Below are 12500 nucleotides of genomic sequence, written 5' to 3' on the forward strand. Positions count from 1 at the left end.
CCAGGGACAGTCTCCCTGGAGTAACTTAGGGCTGAGTGCCCGACTCAAGGGCACACTATTGGCGGTGTTCCCAGGTGGGGTTTGAACTCATGACCTTCTGATCACCTTCTGATCACCAGTCAGTCAGCCAAAATCGTGATGATATGACTTCAGATTGTAATGTTTTTCGCAAAGCACTGACTGATTATGTGAGTGAGCTAAATGATACTGCCACAGGTGTCTCAACCTGAAGGGAGAGTGGGAGAGGCAGTGTTAAAATAACGTTGCTATTCCCAACATCCCCCACTTGTGATGGACCTGCACTTTACCTAGTAAATACAATCACAAATATGAAGTAACAATTCTTTGCCACCCTTTCACAAGCACTGTGCCGCTATTAGCACCTTCCTAAAATAGAAATGATTAGCCTACCGGTACTTGCAATAATTGTGATATATTGATTCTTTCATTATATTGTGTGTTGTTTCCCCTGAGCTAGAACAAAGTGAACTTGAATGAGATTGGGTGGATTATAAACAAAAAAGTAAATGTACTTCAGTCATGGTGGAGATTCAGTCATAGGAGATAATAATCACATTTGTCTCAATCCATTTGACAGAGAATGTCATAAAAAGTACACACTAAGGCAGGGGAAGGGGGTAAAAGGGGTGGCGGAGAGGGTTTGAACAAATAAAAAGAAGGATCATCCTTAGCAGGACTCTTCCAGCTTGGGATGTCGGCCTTTCGCTTGAAGACGCTCATGAATCCTTTCTTTGAATGGGTCTGAAACGAGATATAGTATCAAAATACAAAACCACACAATAACAACTTCAGGCGTCATAATGGTTTTAAAAACAAGTCAAACATTGGGCGATAAGTCCAAGGATCAATTGAACTGCCAATCCTCGCTTTCTCCAGCTCTATTGCCACCATTTTGAGCTGTTCTGCTCTCTCTCCTTTGCATCCCTGCATTCCTTCAGCTTCTGCAGCTGTAGCTGTTGCTCCCGCAGTGAGTCTAAAAAGAGAAAGAATTAGGTCCTCTTTTTGTTTGAAGGTGGTGAAGGAGTCCCCACTCGACAGCATCTCTCCTCCCCTTCTCTAGACCTTCTCCCTCCTTCTTCCACTTATCCTCCAAGGCCCTGATGGTTCTCTTCTGGTTTGTCTGGTGGTTGTCTAGGAGCTGACGGAGTGAGTAAGGTTTCTTATCCTTCTCACTCAGAGGGGAATGCTACCAGAGTCTCTCAGCCCCACTTAGCAGTGGCAAGAAAAAGTAAGTGATCTGCTCTCTCTCCTTTGCATCCTTGTATTCCTTCAGCTTCTGCAGCTGTAGCTGTTGCTCCCGCTCTCTTTCCAAGGTCTCCGCCTCTTTCTCCTTGGTCGTACACTTCTCCACGGCCTCGTTCGTCCTCCTCTCCGTCTCTCAAGGCCCTATGCTCAAAGTCTTCTGTTTCCTTTTTTCCGTTCCTCCTGCTGAGCAGTGGAGAGGGTGTGGAGGTCCTTGTGGGCTTTGGACGTGACATCTATTTGGGTCTGTAGAGACTCTACGGTTTGTTGGAGGGTGATCTTTTTTGCTTCGATTGCTTCAATGACGTATGTTGCTTCGATTACAAATGTGTTACTTTGTTTACATAAAGGGCTGTGAGAACGCAAATCAGAGAAATAATGTATGCAACAATGTTGCAATCTCATCCACTTGCTCCGAGTCATGATTCAGATTTTCATGTGAGAACATGACCAAAGTTACAATAACATGACCAAAGTTACAATCTGTTTTAACTAATAACACACACATTATTGTATGTCCTTGTGGGCTTTGGACATGACATCTATTTGGGTCTGTAGAGACTACGGTTTGTTGGAGGGTGATCTTCTCAGTTCTCTCCTCCATCTTGCCCTGCTCTGCCTCTTTGGCCCTCCTCTCCATTTCCTCCCTCTCTCCTCTCCAGGTCTTCTCCTGTGAGGCACAGAGGTTTCCGGAGGCCTGTGTGGGCTTTGGCCATTTTATCCAGGTTCATCTTAGACCTCTCCATGGGCTGAAGGAGATGGTTGAGTTACTTCTCTAACTCTTTGACCCTGAACATCTCCCCCCCCTCCGCGTCTTTCACCCTGTTCTCTATTTCATGCTCCTTTTCCTCCGCCCATTTCTTCTCTCTCCCTTTGGCATCTTCGACCTCTGTGTCAAGGGACTCCATTTTGAGTCTAAAAGAGAAAAAATTGGGTCATCTTTTTGTTTGAAGGTGGAGAGTCCCCACTCGACAGCATCTCTCCTCCCCTTCTCTAGACCTTCTCCCTCCTTCTTCCACTTATCCTCCAGGGCCCTGATGGTTCTCTTCTGGTTTGTCTGGTGGTTGTCTAGGAGCTGACGGAGTGAGTAAGGTTTCTTATCCTTCTCAGTCTGAGCGGAATGCTACCAGAGTCTCTCATCCCCACTTAGCAATGGCAAGAAAAAGTAAGTGAACCCATTGGAATTACCTGCATTTATGTATACGTTTGTCTTAAAATATGGTCTGATCTTCATCTAATGGTGTGTTCTCACTAGAACATTTGCTTCACTTGGAATCGGAGTTTTGGATAGAATTTGCTTTGCTCTGCGTCGTTTGGAGCTGTGAGAACGTGCATTCGAAGTCACTCCCGGAGCAAACAACCGACGCATGCTCCACCCAAAAAGGGTGGTTTCGCTCCGATTAGAAACGAACGAGCAGATCTGCCTAGCAAGCAACGCGAACATCCATCTATCTATCTATCATTCATCCTAATCTGTAGCCTATATTGCTCTTCAAAAAACCTATATGACCATTCCCTGTTATGTTGGGAGTGCACCTCTCGAATTCAATGCAGCTATATGGACTAGGCATACTGTACGTCCCAGTACAGTCCCAAGGCAGTCAACGTGTGTGTGTGTGTGTGTGTGTGTGAGGTTATTGCTGCCAAAGGAGGTTTGACCAGTTATTAAATCCAAGGTTTCACTTACCTTTTCCACTAGCACTGTGAATGTTCAATGGGTGTGTTCAATAAAGACATAAAGATTATAATTGTTTGAGTACATTAAGTACATTGTGTTTTTCTATACTTGATTCACGTGATAGATGAAGATCAGATCACATTTTATGACAAATTAATGCAGAAAACGAGGTAATTCCAAAGGGTTGTCTCCTCTTCTATTCAAATCACACAAACAACAACTCTCACACTCACACTTTCAATTTAAGTTTAAATATAATAGTAGGCCTACTGTGTTTTAGTTTAGGGTTTTATGCATCTGTGACTATCTCCCGGACTTGGAGAAAACAAATGTCCAATTTTCAAACAGGCATGCCTACATACGTGTGGTTATTTTACATATTTGTTTACAAAATGTGACCTTCCCATAACCAAGTTTAGAGTGTAAAGGCCAATGCACACGGCGTGCGATTTTGTCGCACGACAACATTCGATTCTCCATTCACACCACCGAAGTGTGTGGGTGTGAATGGAGAATCGAATGTTGTCATGCGACAATATCGCATCGCACGCCGTGTGCATTGCGATGCGATATTGTCGCACGACAACATTCGGGACTTCGGGAGTGACATTGGGCTTTAAGAACAAATCTGTGTGGGTATTTCAGAAAACATGCGATTCAACAAGCCATTCAGATGTTCTGTGTCTACGTCGCCAATTGCGTCTCTTTGGGCGCTGTGTTGAACATTTCCCCCGCCGTATTCATCCGTCCGCTACATTCGAATGGAAACGGCAATCATTTCCATTCAAAAGGTTTTGGATTCCGTGTTTTGTGGGGAACACGGTATATCTGGTTTCTATTGATTCCCCCGGGAACCGTGTGTTTTTTCGCTGCGCTGACACTTACAGCGAATCCGCAGAAAGCGGATGATTTCATGACCCGGGGACTGTCCCGACCAGCCGTCTGGTTGATAATGGTGGATGAGGTTGTGTTCAGGGAAGGTGTGGTAGAACCAAAGGTGGGGTAAACACTGGACCCGCGAGAAAAAGACCCGATGGAAACGCTAATGTTAAACGCCGCACATGTTTCTTAAATGGTGGTAAAACTGTAACTGTAAGCCTTTATCAAACTTTGACCGTCCCCACAGAGCGTCTGGAGCAGCAGGTCCTGAGAGCGAGCCCCACCGGCCCCACCTCCATCCGCCTCACCTGGAACGCCATCCAGTCTGCCAAAGGCTACCGCCTAGAGTGGAGACAGGGCGAAGGTACTGCAAGACTCACACACACACACACACACACACACACACACACACACACATACAAACACACATACTTACACACACTCAAGTGAATATACACAGACACACATACTTACACACACTCAAGTGAATATACACAGACACACATACACACATACTTACACACACCCACTCAAGTGAATACACACACACACACACACACACACACAGACACACACACACACACAAGTGAATACACACACACACACACACACACTCAAGTGAATACGCAAACACACACACACACACATACATACTTACATACACACACACACTCAAGTGAATACATACACACACACACACACACACACACACACATACGTACACCTGAGGCCTCTCACAGTGCCCACCGGACGTGTCCCCCCCCCCTCCCCAGGAGGCGGCGTCCAGAGCAAGTCGTTCTCCCGGGGCTCCAAGCACCACGAGCTGACAGGCCTGCAGCCCAGCACCGAGTACCTCATCACCCTGTTCACCCTGTATGAGGGCTATGAGGAGGCCACGCCCCCCTTCGTCCCACCCACAGGTACACACCGACGGGAGGCTTTGGTGGGGTTCATGTTGGTTCTTGTGGTGAGAGTGTCGTGACCCAACAAGCTCTGCATGTACAGTACCACTGTCGTGTAGAATCGTATTCTCTATCTTATGAGTGTGCGAGTGTGCGAGTTACTCTAATACTTTCAGTACTTTCATACTATAAATACTTAATTAATTAAGAATTCATAAGAATTCAAAGAAACCAGAGCTGATGATTGATTACAAAAGAAACCCTTTATTGAGAACAATGCTGGGCCAAATTAGTTTGCTAATTAGTTAGCAACTCATTTGCATAGCCCCCATTCCTAGCTGTTCCGATATCCTCTCAAAACCTCTTTGATCGCTGATTAACCCCCATTTGTCTCCAGGTTCACAGGCATTCCCGGCCTGTCATGTTTACTTTTGCAAGGTGGGGGGGGGGGGGGGCATCTTACACAATTGATTACCTTCTCCTGATCACAAACGGTGCCATTTGGCCTTCTCCCCAGCACTGTAATCTGTTCCTTTCATCTTGAGTTCAATCATGAGGTCATTTCAACATATACAATTCAACACAACATGAGCTCTTCAACACACACATGTTTGGCCCAATTGAAAGAGAAAAAACCACCATACCAGTCAAACATTGGACACACTCCCCCCATTCAATTGAATGGGAAAGTGTGTCCAAACTTTTGACTGGTACTGTAGATAATAATGGAAAAGGCTCGTTACACATAAACATCTTCTCCCCCATCCTCCCGTCACAGGTGGGTAAATCAGCTCTTTTCAAGATACCCACCAACCGGCAAGCCACTCCCCCAACTACCCTGGGTAGCCAATCACCACAACCCACTGAGCTCACGTCAACAGACAGTTGGGCCGTGACTAAGAGGTTCTCTGAGGAGAAAGTAAAGGGCTGGTGGTGGTGGGGTGGAAGAGACAGAGACAGAGAGAGGGGGGGGGGGATTTTAGTTGTTTTGAGGACTGTACGATATGTATATATATACGTTTATTTGTATAGCACATTAGTATACAACAGGGGCAATTAAAAGTGCTTAACAATAAGATAATGAATTTAAAGATATAGATATAAGTGTTATTATTGCAACTGTATTCATTTATTGCAGTGGAACAACACGTGGGGAGGGTGTCCAACCTGCGCGTGGTCGAGTCGCTGGGCAACACCGTCAGACTGGGATGGGTCGGGGTCGCCGGGGCAACGCAGTACCTCGTCCGCATCGTCAACACCGAAGGTCAGATTATATATATTTTTTTTTTGACAATTTCAAGGAAAAAAGTTGTCCTGTCATTGTGTTGTTAAGACTCCCCACTGCCTCCCATCACAGCGGGAACAGAAGAGACTCGCAATCTCCCTGGCAACCAGACGACCTTTGACCTCAGGGAAATGGCGGAGAGCGTGTCCTATGGGGTCAGTGTGACAGCCGTGGTCCGAGACAGCCAGGGGGACCCTGTGACTGTCTACGTCAAAGCAGGTGAGACACACACACACACACACACACACACACACACACACACTGACACACACAAACACACACACACACACACACATACACTCTGAACCTTAACACAACGTCACAGACCGAAAAAAACGCTCTAGAACATTGTACAGTGTCAGAATGCAATGTACTGTACTTTACCCCCCCCCCTGTATCTAGAACATACTGTACATACTGTAAAACTGCAAGATGTGAGGCGGTGGTGTGAGGACATGGTACACACACACACACACAGGGGGGGGGGGGGTCAGGTAACCTAGAGGTCAGAGAAGACGGCCAGCAATCGGTATGTCGCTGGTTCGATTCCCACTCCCATGTCGGAGTTGGATGTGAGCTGGTGACTGGAGTGTGTCACTGCCCCTCATTTCTCCAGGGGCACTGAACTACGCCATCCCTGTGCTCTGTTCCCCCCGTGCATGTGTGTGCTGTGCGTGTGTGTTCTGTGCTGTGTGTGTATCTGTGTGTGTGTGTGTGTATCTGTGTGTGTGTTCTGTGCTGTGTGTGTATCTGTGTGTGTGTTCTGTGCTGTGTGTGTATCTGTGTATGTGTGTGTGTGTGTGTGTGTGTGTGTGTGTGCCTGATAGTTTGTCAAAACAAGCGTTTGATTTGATATATTGATACACCTACTGTGTGCCAGTGCATGCTACAGCCAGCCCCTGCTAAGGGGGGATGGGATATGGCCTGCCCTGGATGGGTGCAGGTCTTGGCTGGTAGCTGGTGGCTGGTGTCGGGTGGGGTGTGTATGTGTGTGTGTGTGTTAAGTGTGTGTGCCTGTGTGTGCCAAGTTGATATCAACAGGGTGAATAGTTGTCAGTGGATGATCCACATGAACGGTTGAATGGTTCATACGGAGGTGAGACAAGCCCAGGCAGAGGGAAAAGGAACATGGGACAGTGTTGTGGAGGACATGGAGGCCTGGTTACCCACCTGCCAGCCCTAGAACTACAGTTCCACAGCTCCATTGTCTGGATGAATGCAGTCATGTTATGTAACATCTTGTAAATGCCAATCTAATCCACCTTAGACCCTGGGACTGTCACAGGCTGCAGAGCTGTGGGCCATCTGGGGCACTGGAAATAGGGGAGAAATACACACGCACACGCACGCATGCATGCACACACGCGCACAGACACACACAAAGGGGTGAAGGCCAGAGGCGTGATACTAACCATGTCATTTTAGGTCAGGGGGCCTCGCAGGTTCCTCCTCGAAAGCAACGCCGCAGTCGCTGCTAGAAACGTTTCAGTCCTCATGCTGTACTAACCCTAACCCTATTTTACTGCCATGACCCTTTTTTTGGACGCTCTTTACGGACACGTCAACTTTAGAGCAAGACGACGGCCAGCGAGTGACCAACCTGCGCATGACACACACCAACAGCCGCCGGATCCGCATCGCCTGGACGGGCGTGGCCGGGGCGTCGGGCTACAGGGTGACCTGGAGACAAGGCAACAGTAAGTGGCGTCAGAGGGCGCTAAGGGCAACGGGCGGCTGTGGCGCAGGATGGTAGAGCCGACGTCTAATGATCGCAAAGTCGGCAGATCGGCGGTTCGAACCCTGACTGTGCCACATGTCGAGGTGTCCTTGGGCAAGACAGTGAACCCCAAATTGCTCCCAATGAGCAGGCCGGCGTCTTGCATGGTAGCTTGCCGCTGGTGTGTGAATGGGTGAATGAGAGGTCATTGTAAAGCGCTTTGGAATAAGTCGCTATATAAGTCAGTCCATTAATTTACCATTTGGTAGAGATGGGTCAATGTTTACAGTATGTCCAGAATCACTATGATATACACTCACTGAACACTTTATTAGGAACATCCATATAGGATACATACATATAGAAAATAAATAGATACACATTTAACAATATAATAAGACAATGAATAAAAATATATAAATAAAAGTGTATTCATTTAGATTACATTTTGTTTGTCTTACTCTCACTCATACTGTGGATGTGGAGTTGTCCTGTGTGTGTGTGTATGTATGTGTGTGTGTGTGTGTGTGTGTGTGTGTGTAACTGTGCCTATTCCTCTCCTGCAGATGCAGAGCAGTCCCGTATGTTGGCGGGGGACGTGTCGTCCTACACAGTGGAGGGTCTCACGCCAGACGAGGCCCTGGTCCTGGGCGTCGCCCCCGTGATAGGCCGCCGTGCCGGGGAGACGACCACCCTCTCGGCCAAGACCAACGCCCACACCGGCCACGCTGGGGGCTCGGTCAGCGGCCTCCGCATCGACGACGTCACCTCCCGGAGGATACGCATTGCATGGCAACCCGTCTCCAGGGCGACCGGCTACAAGATCACCTGGCGCCGAGCCGACGGTAGGCGTGGTTACGATGGCTCAGTGAGAGTCATCGGAGGTCGTTGTTTGGATCACACATCACACATCTTCTGTATGGAGTAAAAGCAACATTGTAATGACATACTGTACTGTATGGCTTATTATAGTTGCGTTGTCTATGTATGAAAGAACTTCCAAACTGTTTGTCCTTCATTCATAGGTAGATGAATGAATGAATGAATGAATGAATGAATGAATGAATGAAAGCTTTATTTCGAACATGTGAAAAAATAAAAATAGCAAAGACAAGATCAAAAAGAAAATAGTTATAACAACAAAAAACAAAAAAACAAGAAAAAACTAAACAAAAAAACCCACTATTTACTATTTACACATGTCCGAAAAGGAGTAGGAAGAAGCATAAGCTTATTTAATCCTACCCCTTCTCCAATACTCAGAGATTAATAATTAATTATTGATTAATTGCCTGTCTGCCTGTCTGCAGGAGAGGAGTCGGCCTTCACGGTCCCAGGTGATGTCACCACCTACAACATCGACGGGCTCCAGGCAGACTCCGCCTACAGGGTGACCATCTCCTCTCTGATGGGCTCCCGGGAAGGAAGTCCTGTCACCTTGAACGCCAAGACAGGTACTGTCCTCCGTCATCATCTCCAGTCACATGATTACCTCTACACCTAAAAGGATCATATTGATTGACCTCTTCCCCCCCCCCCTCTCTCTCTCTCCCTTTTTCTCTTTCTCTCTCTCTCTCCCTCACTCTTTCTCTCTCTCTCTCTCTCTCTCCCTCACTCTTTCTCTCTCTCTCTCTCCTTCACTCTCTCACTCTCTCTCTCTCTCTCCTTCACTCTCTCACTCTCTCTCTCTCTCCTTCACTCTCTCACTCTTTCTCTCTCTCTCTCTCTCTCTCTCCCTCCCCCACTCTTTCTCTCTCTCTTTCTCTTTCTCTCTCTCTCTCTCTCTCTCTCTGTCTGCGCTGCGTAGGAGCGGACCAGTTTGTGGTTGGGACTGTGACATCACTCCAGGTGCAGGAGTCCAGAGGAGAGGTCGTCAGGGTAACGTGGGTGGGCGTGCAGGGAGCGACGTCCTATCGTGTGGCATGGAGGCGAACGGACGGTGAGAGATGCGCTGCGTTTCCCACATCGTAGGAGAGTCGGAGTCTGCTTCTTTATCAGACTGCTCTTCTGATCCATCCCGTGAACGTCAGTCTGTCCTCCTACATGGTCGTGTGTCAATACCTAAGGCAGCCATAATGAGCCATCATGGATTTGAAATGTGCACAATTTCTCCGAGCGCGGGGGCGAGGGCGGGGTGAAAAAAAAGAGCCAGTGTTCAGATTTCAACCTCCACCAGCCTCCACAGTTGTGAAGTGGGGGGGGCAGAAGAGTGAAGGGAACACATACATTCACCTGCATTACAATAAATCTGTTCTACCTCCAGTGACATTTCCGACATTCCGGCGACGATCCAAAGTACATTTGTCTAAGTAAGTGAATCATCTCTCCCTCCATCAGTCATCAGAAGACAAACATATCTATGTGAGGACCAGGGGCCATTAGTCAATCCCTAATTGCCTCTTCACATGTCACAGTTCAGGGCTGCATGCCACCAGACCTTTTAAACACGTCAAGCGCCGTCAACAATGACGCCAGGCTGATGCCAACTATGTTCGTTCAAGCAAGGCATGAATTCCTGGCGATTCCTGGCATGAGCATAGATGACTTTTTCCTGCTATGACTGGTGGGTAGATGATTCACTGACTTACGTCAAATGTGTTCGTGGTAAGCCGCTTTGGATAAAAGCTTTGGATACCAGCTCAATGCCAAGGAATGAAATGAAAATGAAAACAAAGACAGTGACTCGTTCTGTCTATCGAGAGGGTTGGTGTTTGGTGTTTTGGTTGGTTGGTGTCCACGTACGCCATGTGTTGATTTAGGCAAAACATTGAGGGCTAGGCAATAAATTGTGTGTAGTGTTAGTCGTGGTCTAGTGGATAGTGAGTTGAACTGGTGGTCAGATGGTCATGAGTTCAAATCTCACCTGGGAACACCACCACTAGTGTGCCCTTGAGTAAGGCACTTAGCCCTAATAGACCCTAACCCTAACCCTAAATAATCCAAACCCTTGTGTCCCGGTGGCAGGGGGCCAGGAGAGGAGTCAGCTGGTGGCGGGGAACGTCACGGCCGTGGACCTGGAGAACCTGGACCCGGGGGCTCAGTACGAGGTCCAGGTCATGGCTCAGGTCCAGAACCGAGAAGGACCCCCCGTGATGATCCGAGTCACCAGTGAGTGTACCTGGGTGCTCACACCACCGAAACTCACACCACCCTGCCGCTTAGACCGCTTAGATGTTCTACAGAGCAGGGGGGTACAGTACATTGCGTTCTGACACTGTACAATGTTCTAGAGCGTTCTTTTTCCCAGTCTGTGACGTTGCTTTAAGGTTCAGTGTGTGTGTGTGTGTGTGTGAGTGTGTGTGTGTGTGTGCGCATGTGCGTGCACGTGTCCCCACCCTGACCTCCTGACCTCTTCCACCAGGGCCTCCAGACAGAGTGGAGGGGAGGAGAGAGATCCAGTCCTCCCCGGGTCTGTGCCATTGTGTCTGTCTGTGTGTGTGTGTGCATGTGTGTGTGTGTGTGTGTGTGTCTGTGTGTGTCTCTGATGTCCTGACCTCTGACCTCTGACCTCTGTCCGTCCGTCCCCCCCACAGCGGGGGCTCTGGGAACGCCGGTCCGTGTGGAGGGGTTCAGGGAGCTGCAGTCGTCCCCGGGGGTCCTGCGTCTGGGCTGGAGGGGCGTAGCCGGGGTGACGGGGTACCGCATCTACTGGAGGTCCTCCCTGGGTGGGTACATACACGCACAGACACGCACTCGCACACACACACACACACACACACACATACGCGCATACAGAGACGCACACAGACACAGACACAGACACAGACGCACACACACACATACACATACGCACACACACACATACGCACACGCACACATACATAGACACGAGCGCACACACACACACACGCACGCACACACACACACACGCACACGCAAACAGACACACACACACATGCATCATGTATACACCTGCACATATGCAGAACACACACATTACGCATCCACACACACCTATACAGATCGTTTTTTGTATTTTTGCAAACGGTATTTCTCTCCTTCACTTCCTGTCTTATGCAGGAGAACCCGAATCCAGCCGTGTGATTGGTCGGGAAGCGACGTCGTTTGACCTGGACGGTCTCCGTCCCGGGGAGCGCTACACCGTGCGCCTGGCCGCCGTCATGAGAGACAGAGAGAGCGAGGCGGTCTCCATCACTGTCTACACCGGTACCACTTCTCCTTAGAACGCCGTCTTCTCCTCTCCTACTCTCTCACGTTCGTCTCTCTCCCCTCCCCTCCCCCTCCCCCTCCCCCCCATCGCCTCTCCTACGCTCCCTTCATCTCCCCAGTCTCTCTCTTTTCCTTCACTTTGATCTTGCCACTCATCCTCTCCTCCTCCTCTCCTCCTCTCCTCCTCCTTTTCCTCAGCTGCCTTGCAGGCTGTCACGGGTCTGCGTGCGGCGGAGATTAACATGAATTCCATGCTGCTGGGTTGGGTCCCGCTGGCCGGGGCCACGGGATACGTCCTCCGATGGAGGGAGGAGAGAGGTGAGACCCCCCGCCCCCGCCACAGCGGCGGCGCGAAGGAACAACCACCACACCGAGGGAGGGGGGGGGGGGGGGCGCTTTCACCCACTTAAGGCTTTTAGGCCCTAATCCTTTACACTGACAGAAGCATCTTCAATGGAGATTTTGACAACGGAAGTGTGATTTAGTCACACGGGCTGAGGCAAGGACTTAAGCCTCGTCTGTGAAACCGTTCCCTCAGACTCTTTCTCCGTCGTTTTTAATCGACTGGGTTCGTCGTCTCGTGGGCGCGGTTCTGTGTCGTGTCGG

The 12500-nt window shown here is 49.0% G+C and overlaps 1 protein-coding gene across 1 annotated transcript in view; it reads left to right on the forward strand.

Annotated features, from left to right (window-relative positions):
* The window catches only part of col7a1 (collagen, type VII, alpha 1), a gene marked incomplete at both ends in the record, with an annotated part of 98872 nt that overhangs the window by 16386 nt on the left and 69986 nt on the right, over nucleotides 1-12500 (forward strand). The window contains 12 exon segments of the mRNA XM_080547924.1: nucleotides 4068-4184; nucleotides 4594-4740; nucleotides 5861-5986; nucleotides 6080-6226; nucleotides 7579-7704; nucleotides 8291-8569; nucleotides 9035-9178; nucleotides 9532-9663; nucleotides 10689-10832; nucleotides 11258-11389; nucleotides 11745-11891; nucleotides 12093-12212. Coding sequence (XP_080404050.1) covers nucleotides 4068-4184; nucleotides 4594-4740; nucleotides 5861-5986; nucleotides 6080-6226; nucleotides 7579-7704; nucleotides 8291-8569; nucleotides 9035-9178; nucleotides 9532-9663; nucleotides 10689-10832; nucleotides 11258-11389; nucleotides 11745-11891; nucleotides 12093-12212 — 1761 coding nt within the window.

Source organism: Nansenia antarctica, assembly GCF_963989245.1.
Source record: "Nansenia antarctica genome assembly, chromosome: 18".
NCBI classification, from domain to species: Eukaryota; Metazoa; Chordata; class Actinopteri; order Argentiniformes; family Microstomatidae; genus Nansenia; species Nansenia antarctica.